This window comes from Geotrypetes seraphini, chromosome 12 (genome assembly GCF_902459505.1).
Source record: "Geotrypetes seraphini chromosome 12, aGeoSer1.1, whole genome shotgun sequence".
Lineage (NCBI taxonomy): Eukaryota > Metazoa > Chordata > Amphibia > Gymnophiona > Dermophiidae > Geotrypetes > Geotrypetes seraphini.
In genome coordinates, this window is record NC_047095.1 from 1,235,507 (window position 1) to 1,259,121 (window position 23,615).

Genomic DNA, 23,615 nt, shown 5'->3' on the forward strand with positions numbered 1-23,615 from the left:
CTCGCCAACAAGGAGAGGCAGCCGGACTCGCGTACGCTCCGACCGCCTCTTCTTGCAAGAAGCCGGGTCTTATTCAATCAGGAGCTGCTTTGACATGCAGCTCCTGATTGGATAAGGCCCGACTTCGTGCAGGAAGAGGCGGTCAGAGCAGACGCGAGTGATTTCCTGCACTAGGCACCACATGAAGTCACCTACCGTACCACTCGATTCGGGTAAGCGCAGGTATCGGTGGGTGGCTTATTTGCGGGGGTGCCTTATTTTATATTTTTGTCTAAAAAGGGGGGGCTGTCTTATTTGATGGCCCTGCCTTATCATCGGGGAAACACGGTACTACTACTAGTAAATTAGTAATGCGCTACAAAACTGAGGCCGCACGAGCGCCATTGTTTATCTATACATGCATGAAGCAAGTTCTTTTCAAGTTTCGATCGTTTGAAGTGTGTGCATAAACTTTCTTTTGCGATCTTCCATAGATTCAGTCAAATAATTTTTAAATCCATTCGAAAATGTCGAAGCGTAAAGAGAATGAAGAGTTTGGTAGCAGCACAAAGAAAAAGCGCAGCCAATTTAAGAAGGAATGGCTGACCGAGTTTTTGGTTGACACCACGTTGCCGCACGCGAGTGGACGGAAAACAGTGGCGATGAAAGAAATATTCGAATATAGCGACACGGACAACGCATTAATTTGCTCCCTATGCCGAAAAGCAGGTGTTAACGGAGAATGGAGCACAGGGAAGACTTGGTCTGAGTGGAAAATTGATTATTTAAAGCGTCATCTGAATCATAATTCTCATTTAGAAGCGGTTCAAAAGCTTCACAATCAAAGCCGAGGTTTTCTAATGAATTTCTTGAAAGAAACTCCCGATAGTCGGAACAACAGAATCGAATACGCACAGAGATATAAATCAAGTCCAGAGGGAGTTAACATTTTAATTGATAATATATTGCTAGCGGTAAAGTTGAATTCGTCCATGCTATCCGTCCAGGAAATTCACAATCACATGGCTAAATACGTAAAAATACCTGATAGCTGGAGAAGCAAAAACTATGCTTTCGAGTTCCTTGACTGCATAAATGCCATTGTTAAACGGGAAACATTTACAGAAATCCGGAGGTCTCCTTTTCATACCCTAATAATTGATGAAAGTACTGATATTTCTGTTTCGAAAATGCTCATAATATACATTAAATTTAGAAGAAGTGGCAGCAACATTCATGAGACAGTTTTTGCTGGCATCAAACATCTAACTGCTTGTGACAGCACAGCTATAGTTGATGCTATAAAGCAGTTTTATAGTGAGAACGATTTAGATTTCAGTCGTATGGTCATGTTCACGTCCGATGGAGCATCAGTCATGCTTGGGAAGCATAATGGTGTAGCTGCAAAGTTACGTCAATCAGTTCCTCATCTTCTAGAGCAACACTGTGTAGCTCACCGCGAAGATCTAGGCATAGACGATGCATGGAAAACGATCCCATTCATGAAAGAGATCGAAACTCTAATACGCACCGTGTATACGATTTTCAGTAGATCGAGCGTACGAAAAGCCAAACTGGAGGATATTGCTAATGCTGCAGACTCAGATGTCATTTCATTTAAAGCTATACATGATGTTAGGTGGCTGTCTCGGCACTTTGCTGTAAGTGCAGTGGTTAGAAATTATGACATCCTGTTAGAATATTGTCAAGAACAGGTGGAAGAAGACAATGATCCCGTGCACAAATACTGCCTTACTAAATTGAGTAATCTGGAATTTAAAGTTGCGCTATTTATTCTCTGCAATGTTCTTGAGGAGCTTGGATCACTGTGTAAGCTTCTTCAGAAGAGTTGTTTGGCACCTTTGGATGCATTCCAGTTCACTAAAGCCAAATTAAGGAAACTCAGATCTCAATATCTGGGAGAAAAACCACATTTCAATGAAAATGTTGAAACTCTCATTTCATCTTGTAATTCTGTAATTAAAACAGATCATATTCTTACATTTATTACACAAACTTGTGATCATATGGACAAAAGATTTCCTGACAATGAATTAGAGCAGTGTTTTTCAACCGCTGTTCCGCGGCACACTAGTGTGCCGCGAGATGTTGCCTGGTGTGCCGCAGGGCCGCCGGGCCCGGAGCTGACAGGGGGCCCGAGGCAGGGGCGCCAGTAGCTCGCCAAGGCAAAGTGAGTCGATCACCCAGGACTCACTTTGTCTTGGCGATCTAATCTATCGAGCCGATAAGTCTTCTTCTCCCCGACGTCAATTCTGTAGTTGGAGAGGAAGTTCGGGCCAGCCAATCGCTGCCTGGCTGGGCGGAACTTCCTCTCCGATTGCACAATTGACGTCAGGGAGAGCATGCGTCCGCGTCGGCTTTGGGGCCTGTTATCCATTGGTGGGTCCTGTTCCCCGATGGCAGCGGCAGTGGCAGTGGCTTGGGGAACGGCAGGGAGAAAGAAAGAAAGGGGGCAGGCAGGGAAACGGAAGGAAAGAAGAGAAACAGAAAAAAAGAAAGAAAGGTCAGGGAGAGAGGAAGAAAAAGTTGGGGGAGGGAATGAGGTGTGGAGGAGAGAAAGCATACAGGCTGATAGAAGGGAAGAAAGATTGGATGCACAGTCAGAAGAAGAAAGTGCAACCAGAAATCACCAGACAAGGTAGGAAAAATGATTTGATTTTAAATTTAGCAAAGTGGAGGCAGTATTACCACAGTTTTCAAAGGAATTTGCCCAAATAACTTAATAGTTAACTGGGTAAATTCCCAGAGATGAAAACTTCCCTTCACTTACTATGCACAGTTCTGAATTTATATCTGCTGTCTATATTTTACAATATGGTCCCCTTTTACTAAACCGCAATAGTGGTTTTTAGCGCAGGGAGCCTATGAGCGTCAAGAGCAGCGCTGGACATTCAGCGAGCTCCCTGCGCTAAAAACTGCTATTGTGGTTTAATAAAAAGGATGGAGGGTATATTTGTCTATTTTTGTATGCTATAAAAACCAAATACAGAGAGAGACTGAGAGCTGTTGACGAAGAGCTACGTGTGTATCTTTCTTCGATTCCAGCCAGAATATCAGCTTTGTGTTCAGCCAAACAGGCCCAGGTTTCGCACTGAATAAAGTATTTTATAATTTTTCACTATTCTGTTTACTTAATATTTCATAATAAAGTAATTATAAAATACTTTCTTTGTGTTTATTTGATTCCTATTCAAGAGAATTACTTTATATATAGTCAATATAAGCAGAGAGTTAAATTTTTTAACATTTTCTAATGGTGGTGTGCCTCGTGATTTTTTTCATGAAACAAGTGTGCCTTTGCCCAAAAAAGGTTGAAAAACACTGAATTAGAGGACTGGCGTGTTTTCGACAAAGACTGTATCTCAAATCCGTCCAACTTAGAGGAATTTACATTTGGAAACGAACAATTTTCACGATTATCTAACCGTTATTTTCTGTTAATGAACAAAGATGATGAACATTGTTTCAAAAGGCAGCTTATTTCAGAATATTCGGAGTTCAAATATATTATTGCTGAAAAAGTAAAAGCAGGAGCTATACAAACGCTTCAGGAAATGTACAATTTTGCTCAGCAGCATAAACAGTTCAGTGGACTAAATGCTCTATTAGACGTGTGTGGCACCTTTCAGGCTTCAAGTGCCGATTGTGAGAGAGGATTTAGCTTGATGAATGCTATAAAGACAAAGACTCGTAATAAGTTAAGAGTAGAACATTTGGAATGCCTAATTAGAATCAAACTTTATTTAGCCACAGGAAATAATGTAAACATAGACAGTGTTTACAATTTTTGGAAATCAGAAAAAGGCAGAAGAGAACAATCTTAATAAAGAATTTTGTACTTTCAAGAATTAATGCGTTGTTTTGTGTTCTTAAAAATATTATTTAACGTTATTTAATTTAGCGTGTAGGCCTAAAATTCCTTTGAATACCTCGTCCTCATGTATCAGCAACTTTGACAACATATTTATTTGGCTCATAACTTGCTGGCGCCCGATATTTTTAGCTCACAGTGAAAAAAGTTTGCTCACAACACCCGCCCGCTTAGAGGGAACACTGACAATATGTAATGTATGATTGGAAAGTACTAGAAGGGTGGGGGGAGGGAGAGGGGATAAAAATATATTTAGAATATGATGTATTAGATATAAAAGTGATATTGTGTATTCATTAATTGTATTTTAATATTTTGTACACTTTATGTAAAATTTGAAAATGAATAAAAATTATAAATCGCAAAAAAAAAAGAAAAAAAAAAAAGGCTTACAGTCTCTCCTCATACGTCTTCTGGCGCAAACCTCCTATCATTTTTGTCGCCCTCCTCTGGACTGCTTTAAGTCTTCTTATGTCCTTCGCCAGATACGGTCTCCAAAACTGAACACAATACTCCAAGTGGGGCCTCACCATCGACTTGTACAGGGGCATCAACACCTTCTTCATTCTACTGGCTATGCCTCTCTTTTATACAGCCCAGCATCCTTCTGGCAGCAGCCACCGCCTTGTCACACTGTTTTTTCGCCTTTAGATCTTCGGACACTATCACCCCAAGGTCCCTCTCCCCGCCCGTGCATATCAGCCTCTCACCTCCCAGCATATACAGCTCCTTCCGATTATTAATCCCCAAATGCATTGAATTTTAATTGCCAGATATTAGACCATTCCTCTAACTTTTGAAGATCCTTTTTCATGTTTTCCATTCCCTCCTCGGTTTCTACTCTGTTACAAATCTTGGTATCATCCACAAAAAGACAAACCTTTCCTTCTAACCCTTCAGCAATGTCACTCACAAACATATTGAACAGGTCGGCCCCAGCACCGAACCCTGAGGGATTCCGCTACTCACCTTTCCTTCCTCCGAGTGACTTGCATTAACCACCCCCCTCTAGCCAGTTTCTAATCCAGTTCACCACTTTGGGTCCTAACTTCAGCCCTTCAAGTTTGTTCAACAGCCTCCTATGAGGAACTGTATCAAAGGCTTTGCTGAAATCCAAGTAAATTACATCTAGCATATGTCCTCGATCCAGTTCTCTGGTCATCCAATCAAAATATTCAGTCAGGTTCGTTTGGCACAATTTACCTTTTGTAAAACCATGTTGCCTCGGATCCTGTAGCCCATTAGATTCTAGGAAGTTCACTATCCTTTCTTTCAGCAACACTTCCATTATTTTTCCAACAACCAAAGTGAGGCTTACCAGCCTATAGTTTCCCACTTTATCTCTGTGACCACTTTTGTGAATAGGGACCACATCCGCTCTCCTCCAATCCCCAGGAACCATTCCTGTCTCCAGAGATTTGTTGAACAAGTCTTTAATAGGACCTGCCAGAACCTCTCTGAGCCCCCTCAGGATCCTGGGATGGATCCCATCCGCCAATCCGGTCCCATCGCTTTGTCCTCCATAAGTTTTTCAAGTTGTTCATAAACACTTTCCTCCGTGAACGGTGCAGAATCTACTCCATTTTCTTGCATAAGAACATAAGAACATAAGCAGTGCCTCCGCCGGGTCAGACCATAGGTCCATCCTGCCCGGCAGTCCGCTCCTGCGGCGGCCCAAACAGGTCACGACCTGTCTGAATCACCAGAAGGGGCTCCCTTGCCACCTTGGTTTCTCATTGAAGTCCTATCTTCCCATCGAAGTCCTAACCCTCCGGTCTTGCACATGCACGACCTGGTTGGGTTTCTATACTTATTACCTGGTTAGCTTTCTATACTTGTGTTACATCCCAGCTCCTCCCTCAGTATCCCACGATCCCTTTATCCCTCAGGAATCCGTCCAATCCCTGTTTGAATCCCTGTACCGTACTCTGCCTGATCACTTCCTCCGGTAGCGCATTCCAAGTGTCCACGACCCTTTGGGTGAAAAAAAACTTCCTTGCATTTGTTTTGAACCTATCTCCCTTCAGTTTCTCCGAATGCCCCCTCGTACTTGTTGTCCCCTTCAGTCTGAAGAATCTGTCCCTAACCACCCTCTCTATGCCCCTCATGATCTTGAAGGTCTCTATCATATCTCTCCTGAGCCTCCTTTTTTCCAGAGAGAAGAGCCCCAGACTATCCAACCTCTCGGCGTATGGGCAGTGTTCCAGCCCTTTTACCAGTTTAGTTGCTCTCCTTTGGACTCTCTCAAGTACCGCCATGTCCTTCTTGAGGTGCGGCGACCAATACTGAACGCAGTATTCCAGATGTGGACGCACCATCGCTCGATACAATGGCATGATGACTTCCCGCGTCCTGGTTGTTATGCCCCTCTTTATGATGCCCAGCATCCTGTTGGCTTTTTTCGAGGCTGCTGCGCACTGTGCAGATGGCTTCAGTGATGCATCCACCAGCACACCCAAGTCTCTCTCAAGTCTGCTGTCTCCCAACAATGCCCCCCCCCCAATTTGTAGTTGAACAATGGGTTCTTTTTCCCTATATGCATGACCTTGCATTTTTCCACGTTAAAGCGCATTTGCCATTTGTTTGCCCAGTCTTCCAGCTTGTCCAGGTCCCTTTGCAGGTCCTCACACTCCTCCCTGGACCTAACTCTGCCACACAGTTTGGTATCGTCTGCAAATTTTATAACCTCGCACTTTGCCTCCTTTTCCAGGTCATTGATATATATGTTGAAGAGTAACGGCCCCAGCACCAATCCATGTGGCACACCGCTTGTGACTCCCCGCCAGTCAGAATATTGGCCCTTCACTCCGACCCTCTGCAGTCTACCTGACAACCAGTGCTCAATCCATCTGTGCACATCCCCTCCCACCCCATGGTTCCACAGCTTCCTAAGCAGCCTTTCATGTGGCACCTTGTTGAAAGCCTTTTGAAAATCGAGGTAAATGATGTCTATAGGTTCCCCATTATCCACCCGACTGCTTATTCCCTCAAAGAAGTACAGAAGGTTCGTTATGCACGACCTTCCCTTACAGAATCCGTGCTGGCTTGTTCTCAGTAGGCCATTCCTCTCGATGTGCTCGTAAATGCCGTCCTTGATCATAGCTTCCACCATCTTCCCTATAATTGAAGTCAGGCTCACTGGCCTGTAGTTCCCGGGGTCACCCCTCGATCCCTTCTTGAAGATAGGTGTGACATTCGCCAATTTCCAGTCCTCTGGTACCTCACCAGTGTTCAAGGATAGGTTGCAAACATGCTGGATTGTGCCCGCTATTTCTTGTCTTAGTTCCTTCAGAACCCTTGGGTGGATCCCGTCCGTGCCCGGTGATTTACCGCATTTTAACCTGTCTATCTGTTTGAGGACATCCTCCTTACTTACCTCTTTGTGCTCCAATTTTTCGGCCTGTTCCCCACTCATGAGCTCCTCTGAGTCCGGTATATTAGATGTGTCTTCGCTCGTGAAAACCGACGAGAAGAACGTGTTCAACCTCTCAGCTACCTCTTTATCCTCCTTAATCACTCCCTTCCTATCCCCATCGTCCAACGGCCCCACCTCCTCTCTCGCTGGTCGCTTCCCCTTTACGTAACTGAAGAATGCCTTGAAGTTTTTCGCCTCCCTGACCAGCCCCTCTTCGTATTCCCCTTTCGCTTTTCTAACCTCTCGGTGGCATTCCTTTTGGCATTTCTTGTGCGCCTGGTGATTTTCCTCCGTTGGGTCCTTTTTCCATCTCCGGAAGGATACTTTTTTGTCACTTATTGCCCTCTTTACTTCAGTTGACATCCAAACCGGGTCCTTTGATTGCTTGTTCTTGCAGCCTTTCCTGAAACTGGGGACGTACATTCTTTGTGCTTCCTGCAGGGTGTCCCTGAATAGGGTCCAGGCGCTTCCCACAGTCTCCATCCTAAAGATGTTTCTGAGCTTCCTCCCCACCATTTGCGTTACTTTAATTCCATTTTTCATCTTCCTCTTTTCACTAATATATCTGAAAAAATTTCTGTCTCCCTTTTTATATTTTTAGCCATTTGTTCTTCTGCCTGTGCTTTCACCAGACGTATTTCTCTCTTGGGTTCTTTCAGTTTCACCCGGTAGTTCTTTCTGTACTCCTCTTCTTGTTTTATTTATATTTCAGGAACGCAAACTCTTTTGCCTTTATTTTCTCAGCCACTAGTTTGGAGAACCATATCGGTTTCCTTTTTCTCTTGGGTTTGTTTGTTTTTTATTTTCTTCACATGAAGTTCCATAGCCATTTTTATTGCTCCTTTCAGCTTAGACTACTGTTTTTCCACTTCTCTTAAGTCCTCCCATCCTAACAACCCTTTCTCAAGGTACTCTCCCATTTTATTAAAGTCCATACGTTTGAAATCTAGGACTTTTAGTATCGTGTGGATGCCCTCCACTTTAGCCATTTTATCAAACCAAACCGTTTCATGATCGCTACTTCCCAGGTGAGCACCCACTCAAACATTGGAGATACTCTCCCCTTTTGTGAGGACCAGATCCAATATTGCTTTTTCCCTTTTGTATTCTGTCACCATCTGTCTGAGCAGAGCCTCTTGAAAGGCATCCACAATCTCCCTACTTCTTTCTGATTCCGCAGATGGAACATATCAGTCCACATCCAGCAGGTTGAAATCTCCCAACAGTAGCACCTCCTCTTTCTTTCCAAACTTTTGGATATCCACAATCAGATCCTTATCAATTTGCTGTGACTGAGTCGGAGATCTGTAGACCACATCCACATAAACAGAAGTTCCATCTTCTCTTTTCAGAGAAAACTATATTGCTTCTTCCTCTCCCCCAGTCCCTTGCATTTCGGATATCAATCGTTACATAGAGAGCTACTCCACCTTTTTGACCATCTCTGTCCTTCCTAAAAAGATTATATCCTGTATGTTTGTATACCATCCATGGAATTCACTGAACCATGTCTTTGTGATAGCGACAATATCCAGATCTGCCTTTAACATCAGGGCTTGCAGATCATGAACTTTGTTGCTTAGACTGCGAGCATTTGTTGTTATCACTTTCCAGCTATTTTTCAGCGGTAATCTCCTTTTTAGTATAGTTTTTTGTTTGTTTCACTTTCCGTTGCAATGCTAAGAAGTGAGTTGCTGATATTGTTTACGTTGCAATCTTTACTACCATCACATCTTGCCTTTTACAGGGGGTGGTCTCTATAATTGTCCTTCATACATACACCACCACCACCTTCTAGTTTAAATGCCTAGAAACATATTGTTTAAACTTCTCCACAAGGATTCTTTTTCCTGCTGTAGTAATATGTAGTCCATCAGTATAATATAGTTTCTTGTCCATCTATGTATTACCCCATCCTCCTATGTACCTGAAGCCTTCTTGATGACACCAGGCATTGAGCCATCTATTAAAGTCATCTTTGTTTTTTAGTCTTTGCTCTCTCTTTCCATATGCAGGCAATACTTCAGAAAAAGCTACAGTTTTTACAAAAGGTTTCAAACCCTCACCAAGCTCCCAAAAAGCTTTCTGCGCTGCAAGTGTGGAGTTGTTGCCAGGTCATTTGTTCCCAGATGGATAACAACATCGGTGTTAAAATCCTTAGTTTCCTCCTAATAGTCAGTATTTGCCTGGAACTCCTAGTAGCTGAGGATTCTGGAAGACATTTCACTATTTTGGACTCCTTGCCTTGTGTCCCAACAGCAATAGTTTTCTGTTTTGGGCTTTTTTATTTGTGCTTAGAGTGCGCTTATTCTCTCGAGTTACCTTCATTGGTTCCAATCCCACCTCACTTCTGTTTTCTTGAGTATCACATTGCACTAGTGGAGCGAAAGAATTCTGTAGAGTAATATTTGTGAAGGTGAATGTTTCTGTGTTACATGTCACAGTCTTCCTGAGCCTACTGCGACCCATTTATTCCTGGATGGTTTTATTCTTTGAGGTAGAGGTGCTAAGTTGGTATGATTTTGTGGAGTGATGGAAGCTGCTTTATTTGTATTCAATTCCTGTTTAAGTTTGCAGAGCTCCTCCTTAATACTAGCAAGTTGAAGACAGATGGGGCAAGCCTTAAGCCTCCAAATAGTGTGTCTTGGAATTAAAACTTCCCAGTGATTGCATAGAATCATCTTGATTGGTTGGGAAGTGAATTGATTTGGGTAGTTCTGATTATTTGGATCTCTATATATGAGCAGTGATCCCTGGGGAGGGTGGGTGGAACTATAAGTCTTACCCTTTTTCCTATGAGGAGGAAGAGGAAATAAGATATAGCAGAGGACAGAGAAGGGTTGTTTTTTTTTTTGGGGGGGTGTTAAGTATGAAATAGGGAGGAGAAGAGAAATTAAGCAGATATAATGCTGAAAATCAGAGATAAGAGCAGAATATGAAATTCTGAGTAACTTAGCTTTTAGAAGTTTTCAGGGCAATCTTATTCTCAGCACTGTCCCAAAAATAATACATTCACCTTAGTAGTAAATCCCATCCCCTCCCTTCTACACCTAATCTCCAATCTATTATGTATTCTCTCCCCATGTATCTCCAATCTATGATGTAATTTTCTCTTCAAGCACTCTGTAATTCGATGATTGTCCAGCCTTCTTTCAATGTGAACCGCCTAGAAGTCTTTTGACTATGGCGGTATAGAAAAATAAAGTTGTTATTATTATTATTATTATATCATCCAGCGAAACCACATGCCCACACAGTGCCCTATGCTATAGAGCAGCAAGTCACAAACTGTGGTCTGTAACCCCAAACTGGGTCCCAAACACAGCAACAAGGGAAAAAAAAGTCTGATATAATGGCAGCCTGCCGAGGGTGACAGGGTGCAATAATGTGTGAACTCAATAGGAGTGGGACTGCAGTAAAAATGTCAGACAAGGCTATTAAAGTGGTGTACATGAAAGAGAAAGGGCCAGGGTCATGAGCCTTATCTCAGCTAAGAAACAGGGTCACAGGCCAAAATGGTCTAGAATGCACTGCTATAGAAACACAGTGGATTATATACCCACTGGCAGCAATGCAACAAATATCGACATACCTGCGACACTTCTCAAGTTCTAGAAATTTGCCCAAAGCCTAAACCTTTTTGTGAAGCAATACTATTGGTAAAGACATCTCTCTTCCCAAATCAGTAATGTATAACAGCAAAACATTAGATTTCAATACATACGTTGATCTCTTGACTTTGTAATGGTTTGAAAATCTGTCTGGGAAGCTCGGTAGTCTGGAGCTCGGTAGTCTGGAACTAATGAAGAAAGGTAGAAAAGATAAAAGGGAAAAGTATAGTTTTATTGCTAAAGACAGTTTGAATTTTAAAAAGCAAACTATTGCCTAATTTCCATAGTTATTTCCCATAGTTTTAAACAAGTTTCTAGCTCTGGCACAGCAGGGCCTAATTCAGTCTTCATTCCCTCCCTCCCTTCTCAACTCCCACCTATCTCTAGCACATTTCTTCATTTATAGTCAATTATTCTAATTAAGATAACAAAAGGAGAGTATTCATTATAGAATTTTAATTAAATTTCATTACTTGCTGAGAAGCAAATAAATCACATAAGAACATAAAGAGTTGCCTCCGCTGAGGCAGACCAGAGGTCCATCTCGCCCAGTGGTCCGCTCCCACAGCAGCCCATCAGGCCCACTGCCTGAACAGTGGTCTCTGACTAATTTTATAAATTTCCTCTAAACCTATCCCTATAACCTTACCTCTACTCTTATACACACAATATACCATACAATTTTAAAGCTTTTTATATAAATATAATATCCCTACTACCTTAATTTTTATTATACACCTCAGTAATACTAAGATGTAGACAGCAGTTCAGCAGAGAGAGGGGTGCTATGCAGTCTTCTGCACTGTCATATGTACAATTATATCTCTTTTGGTGAGAGGTTATGTGTGTGTGTTTGATGCAAAGAGCTCTTAGCACTCAGACAACGAGTCCATTCTATTGAGGCTAGAGTGGCAGACAGAAGAGCTGAAGGAGACAGAGAGGTACACAGCGGAGACTATAGGGACATTGTAAAAAAGTCCTACCTCCATTCTGACAGTCCCAGTGCCACCTTAGAGGAGGGAAGAACACCACTATGGTGGAGGAGGGAAGAACATCACTATGGTGGAGTAGGAAATAATAATGTAGCCAAGATCTGCCCACATGAGGATGCAATATCCTCTAACACTGAATATTAAATTTTCAAAATTGTAAATTCTGCTCCTCTCCATACTATTCCAAATCCACATTGCATATGTTCTCTTTTCTAATTTTTGTAAACCATGTCGAGCTCTACTGTTATAGAGAAGATACGATATATTAGCCTAAAGTTTAGCTTAGTTTATGCCTTAAGACGGCAGTTGTAGTTGGTAATTCAATCAGGCTTGTAGATAGCTGGTGGCTTGTGGATGTGAGGATCAGTCACTTGCCTGCCTGGTGTGAAGGTGGCAGACCTTATACATGACCTAGATAGATCTCTCAGATACTGCTGGGGAGGAGTCAGCTGTCTTGTTACATGTGGGTACCAATGGCATAAGAAAATGAGGGAGGGAGATTCTGGAAGCCAAATTCAGGCTTTTACGTATAAAGCTGAAATCCAGATTCTCCAAAATAGCATTTTCAGAAAAGCTTCCCATTCTGTGCATGATACCCAAGAAGCAGGCAGAGCTCCAAAATCTCAATGCATGGTTGATGCAATAGTGTAGGGATAAGGGATTTAGATTTGTTAATAACTGGTCAATATTCTAGGAATGGGGAAGCCTATTCTGAAAGGATGGACTCCACCCTTAACCAAGATAGAACCAGGATGCTGGTGCTCATATTTAAGAAGGGATCCAGCAGCTTTTAAACTAAAATTTTTTGGGGGGGAAGCTGACCATCGCCCAGGAACTTGTGGGTTGGTGTGGAGTATCCTTGAAGGCAAATTCTAAGCAGCCTGTAGATGCAGGGGAAAAAAACCACAGTTTGAAGTGTCTGTATACAAAAGCTAGACGTTTAAAACATAGGATGGGTTAAAGCAGTGTTCTTCAACCTTTTTACACCTATGGACCGGCAGAAATAAAATAATTTTTTTTGTGGACCAGCATCGATCCGTGGACCGGCAGTTGAAGAACACTGGGCTATGTCGTGGGCCAGACCCTGCCCATCTCTACCCAAACTCCACCCCAGACCCTGCCCCCATAATAGTACTAATTGTAACACTATTTTTTTCCATTCATTTTTCACAGATACACAATATAATCTTATTAACAACACAACGTCAGAGTAAAGGCTTCTGGTTCAGGCGCAGGACAGGCGTAGGAGCCACTGCCCGTGGCTTTGTGCACTGAATCAGTAAGGAAGAGGGAGCTGGCTCGAAGATAACACCGCATCGATCCCACCGTGGACTGGCGGTTGAAGGACACTGTTTTGAGCCTGATGCATGTACTGGCCCTGTGGACCGGCAGGAAATTTCTGTGGACCAGCACTGGTCCACAGACCAGTGGTTGGAGAACACTGGGTTAGAGTATATAGCATTAAATAAAGAAATAGATATAATAGTCATCTCAGAAACCCGGTATAAGAAGGACAATCAATGGATACTTGGGCCCTGATTCTGCAAAATGCCTCTAAAGTTAGGTGCCTAAGTTAGGCGTCTTTTGGAGAATCGCGCTCAACAGAGTTCAGCACTGTTTAGGTGTCTAACTTTTTAGGCAACCTTTAGAGAATCAGGTTTTAGGTGAGATTTAGACATCCAAACAATGTCCTTAATGTTATAATATTATGTTATTAGAATGGCGATTTTATGCTATTTTTCATTATAATTGTAATACTAGGAGTTGGATCTGTTTAATGCTTTTATTTATTTCTCTTCCATCAGACAGTGACTGGGATTCGAACCAGCAACATTAGGATAGAAGGGTATAGGTTTAACCAGTGAGCTATCAAGCTGCATAGCAATTGTAAAACTGGGTCTTATAGGCATTATAAGGAAGTTTCAAGTTTCAAGTTTATTTGTTATTTGATTAATCGCCTATTACAATTACTAAGCGATGTACACATAATAAAATAGATTTCTAAAATGTACATAAAATAGAGAGTAACGTTAACAAGGGTATAAAATCATCAAAAATAAACTCATTAAAACTAGATAAATAATACAAAAACAAGCAAACAATAGGACAAAAGGGGAAGAAATACAATGAATGGAATTTTATGTATCAGGCTTTAGAATGGTTTGGTATAGGTTCTGGATTTATACAAATGGTAAAAACATTGTATAGCTTCCCGATTGCAAGACTAAATATTAATAATAAGATATCTGAAGGTTTTCAACTGCAGAGGGGAGTTAGACAAGGTTGTCCTTTATCTCCTTTGTTATTTGATGTTGTATTAGAACCCTTATTGTTAGCAATACAGCAAAAGAGGGAGATACAAGGTATTCCATATTCAGATATGGAATATAAAATTTCGGCTTATGCTGACGATATTTTACTTTATTTGAGAAATCCAGAGTCAACCTTATCTTCTTTATTGGAATTAATTGATAAGTTTGGTAAATTTTCAGGTTATAAAATTAATTGGAATAAATCTGAAATTATACCCTTGAATGTTCATTGTGTAAAAGGATTATTTGATATTTTTCCATTCATATGGAAAGAAGAAGGATTTAAATATCTTGGCATTCAAGTTAAAAATATAATTGAAGATACTGTAAAAGAGAATGAAAAATATGTATTAAAAAAAGTTACGGAGTTATGTGAACAATGGAACCCATTACATATTTCTTGGTGGGGAAGAGTTCAAACTATTAAAATGATGATGTTACCTGAAGTTTGCTACCAAATGAGTATGATACCTATTTATTTTCAGGGGTCCTTTTATAAAAAGCTCAATAGCATTTTAACAAAATTTCTTTGGCTTGGTAAAACACCTAGAATAGCTTTAGTAACTTTGCAAAAATCAATTAAGGAGGGAGGGGTAAATTTTCCAAATTTCTATAGGTACCATCAAGCCTATATTCTACGTCAGGGTATGTATTGGATCCTCCCAGAACTTATGGATAATGCACCGGATTGGTTATATTTAGAATGGCGCCTTATGTTTCCCCTAAATTTAGTTCATCTACCAAGTATTAACATACCTAGAAGATACAGAGAAAATAAAATATTAATGGATACTTGGAAAACGTTGAGATTTATTGATAAATTAACACCTATCCCAATAAACAAATCAACTAATCAATCTATATGGATAAACTCCAAGATCAAAATTGGCGGAGCTCAAATCCTTTGGAAGAACTGGATTATTGCAGGCATTAGATCTATAGACGATGTTATTTCAGAAGGTAAACTGCTGGATTTTTCACAATTGCAACATAGATTTGGTCTTAATAAAACACAAAGTTTTAAATGGTTGCAGTTGAAGCAGGCCATTCAGGTTGGGTTCCCTGAGTGGAAAACATTAAATAATCAATATAGTTTAAAGTTCTTATGTTTTCAAGCAGACTTCCTAGGACATCAAGCCGCATTGTGGTATAAATTAATATCTGGATATTTGAATAAAAAACCAAAAAATGGTCTAAGAGATATTTGGAGCATTGAGATTAAGCAACAAATTAATGCATCTCAATGGCCACTAATTTGGTCTTGGAGAATGGGATGTACAGTGTCAGCATCTATGAGACAAACTTGGTTCTTTTTATTACATAGAGCTTTTTGGACCCCTACACGTTTGCAAAAATTAGACAGTTCTAAGTCAAATAAATGCTGGCACTGTAATCTAGAACCAGGGACATTAGATCATTAACTTTTTGGAATTCAATTTGGCCACAAATTAATAAATTGATGGAAAATCATATTGCAATATCATATGATACAATATTATTTGGAATGATGATGAGAAAAAAAAGTCAAATTTCACCAGAAAATAACAAGCTTTTATTAATTATGACAGGGGTTGCCATTCAGCATATAACTAACAACTGGAAGAATTATAACAACCTAAATTATACATTTTGGTGGAATACAATATGTCATATATTTAAAATGGAAAGAACAATAGCAATACAAAGGGGGACATATACTAAATTTATAAAAATATGGGGGCCATTGACAAAATACTGTAATGAATAAATAGTAGGATTTTTCTTCTTTTAAGGATTTTTTTTTTTTTTTTTATGACACACATAGAGGGGGGTAAGGAAAATAATTTCTACATAATATGTTATAATATATTATACAATATGTAAGGTATGATTGAAAAATAATAGAAGGGTGGGGGGAGGGAGAGGGGATAAAATTTATTTAGAACATAATGTATTAGATATAAAAATGTTATTGAATATTCATCAATTGTATTCTAACATGTTGTACACTTTCTGTAAAATTTGAAAATTAAAAATATTATATTAAAGTAATAAAAGGGTGGGGGGAGGGGGAAAATTAAATTTAGATATATAATGTATTAGATATAAAAGTGATACTATGTATTTATCAATTGTATTTTAATATTTTGTACACTTTATGTAAAATTTGAAAATAAAAAATAATGGGAAAAAAAAAAAAAATAAAAAGAATCAACAGTTAAGGTAAAACACAAAAGGAATGGGAGGACAAATAAATAATTGAAGATCCAAAATGCATAAAAGAGCAAATGATAAAAGAGCAATTAACGTTACAATTAGGTATTGAACGCATCTTTAAAAAGAAAGCTCTTAAGTTGGCTTTTAAATTTTTCCAAATTCTTCTCCTCTCTTAAATAAAGTGAGAGTGAATTCCAAGTCTGTGGCGCTGTTACAGTAAAAATGAATTGCCTTCGAGTGTTAATAATTTTAAGAGAAGGAATGACCAACAAAAGTTGGTTTACTTTTGAGACCAGTTTAGGCTTCAGATAGACCTGAGTTCTGGATATCTTTTATTTCATGAGTAAATCAAGGAAAATTTTTGTTTACCTGCAATTACATCACTTTCTTTACCAGAGATAAATTTAAAAAAAATTTGACACTGATATGTGAACATTTCTTAAGAAAAAAACGAATATTTCATGGGTGTCCTAATTTTTTCACATGACTGATGTCATGCGATAGCCATTTAATTATTCAAATCAGCAGAAAGACAATAGCTACATGAAATAGTAACTCATTTGAGCAAGTGTGTAGAATTGCAGTAGTTCTTACTTTATGTTTGAAGCTGGTACTTTATTGTAGTGAAATTAAAGTGCGGGATAAGGATTTTTGAGGCTTCAGATGCTTAAGCTGGCTCCGAAGCCTCAAAAATCCTTATCCCGCACTTTAATTTCACTACAATAAAGTACCAGCTTCAAACATAAAGTAAGCACTACTGCAATTCTACACAAATCCTGAGGAAACAGGCATGGGGTTTCCAGTCATCTTACAAAAACTTTTTAGTGCAAAATCTGACAGTGAAACACATGAAGATGGAGCTTTTCATCCACTTCAGCAAAGTTCAAATCAGGACTTAAAGGCAACCATATCATAAGAATCTAATGCTTTCATGGATCTACTGTACATGAGAGCAAGGAGAGATGGATGGGTACAAGATTGCCTGAAGGTACTATGCAGTATGTACGAGAAGTTAAAAATATCATCCTTACCTTTAGGTAAAGGTTTCTCCAATGACATTTTCTTCTGTTTGGTGTGTTCAATCTTAACTCCCGAGTCATCTGTAAAAATTAACAATTTACAGAAACATATGTATTCAATGTAATAAATTTAGTGATCTTTCAATATCTGTACTCATCTTTGACTGAGCTTGAACAGTGTACATGCTGAAGTTGGAGGGGTGTGTCCAAGCTTAATGGGAGGAGTTAGTATTATGACATCACAGTATGTGAAGTATTGAGAAGGAAGGACTACTATATGGAGTAACTTAACTATGGGAGTAGAAGGCTAAGAATCAGAGAAGGCAGGTTCTCCGATATTCTGTGTGACAATGGACACATCAATTTACCCTTCATTACCTCAGATATAATTTAGATTTGAAGCCCACTCTGATAGAGAAATACACTGTGTTCCCAGGGGTAATTCACCTTGTGCCTATATTCTGGAAAAGGCAAATAATTCTAAAATCCAAATCTACTTTGGGGGTAATTCTATTTAAGGGACCTAACATTTGGAACTCAACTGAAAGTTAACAATATTTAAGTGCCAAAATGAGAGGGGGCAGGGGAACAGCAGTTAGACGCTAGTTTAAGTTTCAAATTTATTACATTTTTGTTATGTACGCAATATCAAAAGCTTCAAAGCTTATAACATTTTTAAAATGTGGGGCAGAACAGAACTCTTTTACATAGTTACAGTCAAATTCTATCCATTCTAATACGGATAAAAGGGATGAACTACTAATTTTTAAAGAGAGAAAGAAAACATTTAGTGGGGAGCACATTTGGTAGGTAACACAAAAAAGGGAAAAAAAAGAAAAAGGATGTAACTGTAATCTATACAATAATCTAGTTTAGATCTAAGAAGTTTAGTGATTTATCAAATGGGTACCTTGGTGTTCTAGCATATAGTTGCAAACATGGCAATCACAAAGGAGGGGGCATGAGCATTCCATCTATTTCAGTACACATTTTATTGAATACTGTCAGGACCTAACTGCTGCATTTAAGCACTCAGATTTACGCCTGCCATAGAGCAGGTGTAAGTGGTTGTGCCTAAATTTAGCCACCTAATTGTTGACACTAATTTTCTATAATGTATTAGGCACATAAATTTGCTGCTACAGAATACTACTTTAGTGCCTAGATTTTGGGCTCCTAATTTTTAGCACCCTTTATGCACCAGTTTAAATGCACCAATATAGCTAGCTAAATTATCCTTTTAGATACAGTTTCCAACTTTGGTCTCATTTTGATGTCTTACAAAAATGAAAGCCCTGTTGAACAGGACCGCAGCACATATAGAACCATGGACAAATGAATAAACTGTTTTTATACATTCTGAAAAAGACAGGGTTAAGTTAGGTTAAGAGGGTAATTCCCTAGATTACTGTATTACCAATATTTCCTGCAAAGTCAAGATCTTCTCAGGTTCAAAGCCATGCTTTGTTGCTGCTTTACCATTAAACTAAACTAAACCTTAAGTTTGAATACAGCATCATCTCCATAAAGATAGAGCTTACAGGTAATTCAATAAATGAGGAAAGGACATAATAAGAAATTAAAGTATACATATTGAGATCTTTAAGTCTGTCCCCATACACCTTATGATGAAGACCATGCACCATTTTAGTAGCTTCCTCTGAATCGACTCCATCCTTTTTATATCTTTTTTGAAGATGCAGTCTCCAGAATTGTACACAATTTTCTAAATGAAGTCTCACCAGAGTTTTATACAGGGGCATCAATACCTCCTTACTGAGAATTTGTGATGCAACAAAGAGTATGAATTTCCCTAAAAACCAAGGATATTGGACCATATCGATATTTCCAGAGCCACTGAACAGGTTAGGTCTCTGAAGAAATTAGAATCTCTATGATTTGACAGAATGTGTATAAAAGCAAGGGCTGGATGGACAAGAGATAGAGTCTTTGATATGAAAAAGCTGCAGTGTTTGGCTGGGTGGGATAGGTTGGTGGGGAAAAAGTTGTCCAACATGAACGAACAGATTTCACAGAAGTGTGAAGGAGGAACAGTTGTCGATGTGCAGAGGCTCTGGTTTTTGGCTGGCTGGGATGGGGGATAGTGAGAAGTGTAGAATATGAAAGAGGCTGTGAGATCTAGCAAGGCTGGGAAAATAGTTTTTGGGTTTGTTTGGGTTTTTTTTTTTTAGAAGAATGGGTTGCAAGGTGTGTGTGGTCTAGCTGGGTCCACGAAAAGGGGGGGTTTGTTGGATGCAAAATGGACTGCAAGGTATCAATTGTTGTGTATGAATTTTAAGATCTCAACATGAAGGGAGTATATCTGCAGGCTGATTGTCAGTTTTGCTTACATTAAAGAAGTTTAATTGTTTCAGCAAACCCTGATTCTAGGGCAGCTGCGAATATCAATTAAGAAGCAAACTTAGCAATAAGAGGGTCAAACATCAAGGCAAGGACAATGAAACTTTAAATTTATAAGTAGATAATTATACAATACCATCAGAATATAGAGCAGGGTGTTCTCCTGTAAAGAGATCAGAATGAACATCCAAAGTTGTTAACAACCTTCAAGTAATTCTTACATGCAACATACTACTGATCCTCCCCAATGTTATTCCCACTGCCTATTTTTATAAAACATTACACTGATTGTCCACAGTGTGATATAGGATCTGTCGGGGGCAGACAGTAAGAGTGTAATATCCTGGCTGACAGTGAATTTGCCACACTTAAGTGATCTATGTTGTAGAATGATCCATGATAGGCCTCAGCACACCCCCAGTTCTAGAAATCTACTAAAGGCCCAAGTCTATTTTTGAAAACAGAAGGGTTGATAAAATTATCTCTCCTCCCCCCAAAAACACTAAATTGCTAAAATATGTCAGAACTGATAATATGTCTGTGGATCTTAAGACTCTGGATCTAAACAAGAAAATGAGATGAACAACCAGACTTAATATTCAAGCCTACAAAGAGAATGAGGAAAACAAGAATCCACAAGGTATGCATGGTCTTTCTCCAGACTTCCTCAAAATTCTGCTCAGCGTGGCCTGTAACAGAAGTTGGCAGTCTCAGAGGCCACAGCAAAAGCATTCACATTGTAGGCCCTATGGATCCTATAAAACAGATAAATTCTGCTGCACACCTTCTCTTCGATTTGCAATGGGGACAGAAACTTATCTAGACACGTGTGACAAGGTATTTTCTCTGATTCCATGTATAAAATCATTCAACAAATCAGATCCACACCTCTTTTTGATATGAGCAAAGGGTACTCCAAAAGATGATCAATTCACCATGGGGTATATATATCCCAAGGTATTTTATAAACTCAGATACAATTTTGTCACAGAACAATTGTAGTATTACCAATCATGACTCAATGAACCAAAGACAAACATCAGGCTTATGCACAGCTTTTTCTAGCTCTTTTCATCTCTGACCCCTTTGAAAATGTCTTCACCAGAGTTGAGGTCATGTACAAGAAGGTAACAGACTCCATGTTCCATCTTCCACTTCTCCTTAAATTTAGGCCTGACCTATACATATTAAAAAGTACTGTGCCTTTGGATCGATTGGATCAGCCCCCAGAAAACAAATTAGTAAGGAAGAAATGATTCTTCCTATGTCTCACCTGCCTGATCAGAACATTGGAAGAAATTCTGAATGAAGGTTTAACTTACCGTGCATCCTGTACCTTGCAGTCTGTGGAGCTGTCCAATGACTGGGAACTCTAGAACCTGAAAAACAAGCTAGAGAAGCAGGAGGAGGGGAGAAGAGATTAATGGATATGAGAGATTGTAGAGAAAGCACACAGAGAAAAAAAATTACAAATTATTACTACTAATTTTTCAAAAGAAGAGATATGGCATTTATACCACTGTTGTTAATACATTTGCACTGGTTACCAATTAAGACCGGAGTTTTATTTAAATTGGAGTGTATTATAGTTAAGGTTTTTGAAGGCACTAATGCAGAATATTTGGCAGGGCTTTTAACTTTCCAAAACTTTAGAACCCTTAGGACTAAGGAGACCTTTCTCTATTTCCCACAGAATGTTAGGAATGATTAAGAGGATCACGAGCAGATCGGAGAAGGTTTTCATGCCACTGTACTGGGCCATGGTACGTCTCCCACCTGGAATACTGCATCCAGCACTGGTCGCCTACATGAAGTGTCTTTTCCAGGGGGGTTTCTCCAAGTACTGCACCGGCCATCCTGTATTCATGTATAAGATTTTTGTTACCGACATGTATCATCTTACACTTATCCACGTTAAACTTCATTTGCCATGTCGCGGCCCATTGCTTGAGCGTGTTTATGTCCCATTGCAGGTCTTAATTCTCTCTTAGATTTTATAACGAGACCAATGAAGGCAAATACTAGCAATAAGGTGGTTATCTAGACTTGAAAACCATTAATGAGAACAATGCAATGTGAATAGTCTTATTGACAGTTTCTTGCTCAAAAATCTATGTTTCTCAGGACAATAATCATCTGTCCATTCTCCCTCAGAAACAGACAGACTTCCATTACCATAGAATGGAACAGAACAGGAAGATATGATGCACCTGAAAATGAATGGTGAGAACAAATGAATCCATGTCACTCAGTGACAGAGATCTGTGAACATAGGCACTTGATGACTCAATTGTTTGGGGATGCCAAATAGACAGAAAAGCTAATGGGGAGGATGAAGAAAGGGGAGTTCCCAGACTACACAGATCTTCTCTATCCTCCCTCCTTGGAACTCATATGCACTCTCTCTTGCTTTCTCCTCTTTGTGTCCAAGAAAATAAGCCAACTGCTTAAGTTCGTAGTGCACCAGAAAAATCTGCTCCAGCTATGCAATTCTGGAACAAAATAAGTACAAGCTAAACATTACATAAGAACATAAAAAGTGCCATCTCCGGAACAGACTCTAGGTCCATCAAGTCCAGCGATCCGCACACGCGGAGGCCCCGCCAGGTGTACCCTGGCATAGTTTTAGTCCCCATATCACTCTAAGCTGCTCATAAGGAGATGTGCATCTAGCTTACCCTTACCTATGTCACCTTAAGCCATTCATAAAGAGATGTATATCTAACTTACCCTTAAACCCTAGAACGGTGGATTCCGCAATTACCTCTTCTGGGAGAGCATTCCAGGTGTCCACCACTCATTGTGTGAAGCAGAACTTCCTGATACTTGTCCTGAACTTGTCCCCCCTTAGCTTCAGTCATAAGAACATAAGAACATAAGAACTGCCCAGCAGTCCGCTCCCGCGGCGGCCCAAACAGGTCACGACCTGTCTGAATCACCAGAAGGGGCTCCCTTGCCACCTTGGTTTCTCATTCTCATTTCTCAGTCCATGTCCTCTTGTCCGTGACACATTGGATTGTAAATATTTTTTTTTCCTGCTCTATTTTGTCGATTCCTTTCAGTATTTTGAAAGTCTCGATCATATCCTCTCGCAGTCTCCTCTTCTCAAGGGAGAACAATCCCAGTCTCTTAAGTCGTTCCTCGTATTCCAAGTTCTCCATGCCCTTTATTAGCTTTGTTGCTCATCTCTGCACCCTCTCAAGCATTTTTATATCCTTCTTTAGGTATGGAGACCAATTTTGGATGCAGTATTCCAAGTGTGGTCTGACCATCGCTCTATAAAGCGGCATTATTACTTTCTCCGATCTACTCGTGATTCCCTTCTTTATCATGCCTATCATTCTATTTGCGTTCTTCGCTGCCGCCGCACATTGCGCCAACAGCTTCAGGGTCCTATCGATTAATACGCCCAGGTCCCTTTCCTGTTCAGTTTTTCCTAGAGTTGCACCTGACATACTATACTTGTGTTCCTTATTTTTTCTGCCTAAGTGCATCACTTTGCATTTTTCCACATTAAACTTCATCTGCCATTGATCTGCCCAATTCTCCAATCGGCTCAAGTCGCTCTGGAGTTCCTCACTGTCCTTCTGTGATTTGATTGCCCGGCATAGCTTAGTGTCATCTGCAAACTTGATGATCTCACTGGTTGGTCCATCCTCCAGGTCATTGATGAAAATATTAAATAAGATGGGCCCAAGTACCAAGCCCTGGGGCACACCGCTAGTCACATTCTCCCAGTCTGAGAATTTCCTATTTATGCCCACTCTCTGCCTTCTGTTCTCCAGCCATTTGCCTATCCATCTTAGTATATCTCCTATTCCATGGCCTTGCAGTTTCC

The 23,615-nt window shown here is 39.9% G+C and overlaps 1 protein-coding gene across 3 annotated transcripts in view; it reads right to left on the reverse strand.

The window, feature by feature from the left end:
- The window catches only part of TOR1AIP1 (torsin 1A interacting protein 1), a 64,256-nt gene that overhangs the window by 16,356 nt on the left and 24,285 nt on the right, over positions 1-23,615 (reverse strand). For 2 of the 3 annotated variants that reach the window (XM_033916092.1, XM_033916091.1), the window contains 4 exons: positions 21,100-21,168; positions 19,914-19,940; positions 17,429-17,497; positions 11,011-11,085 (listed from right to left, as the gene is read on the reverse strand). In XM_033916092.1, coding sequence (XP_033771983.1) covers positions 11,011-11,085; positions 17,429-17,497; positions 19,914-19,940; positions 21,100-21,168 — 240 coding nt within the window. The remainder of the gene's footprint in view (positions 1-11,010; positions 11,086-17,428; positions 17,498-19,913; positions 19,941-21,099; positions 21,169-23,615) is intronic. The other variant, XM_033916093.1, reaches the window with a different exon arrangement.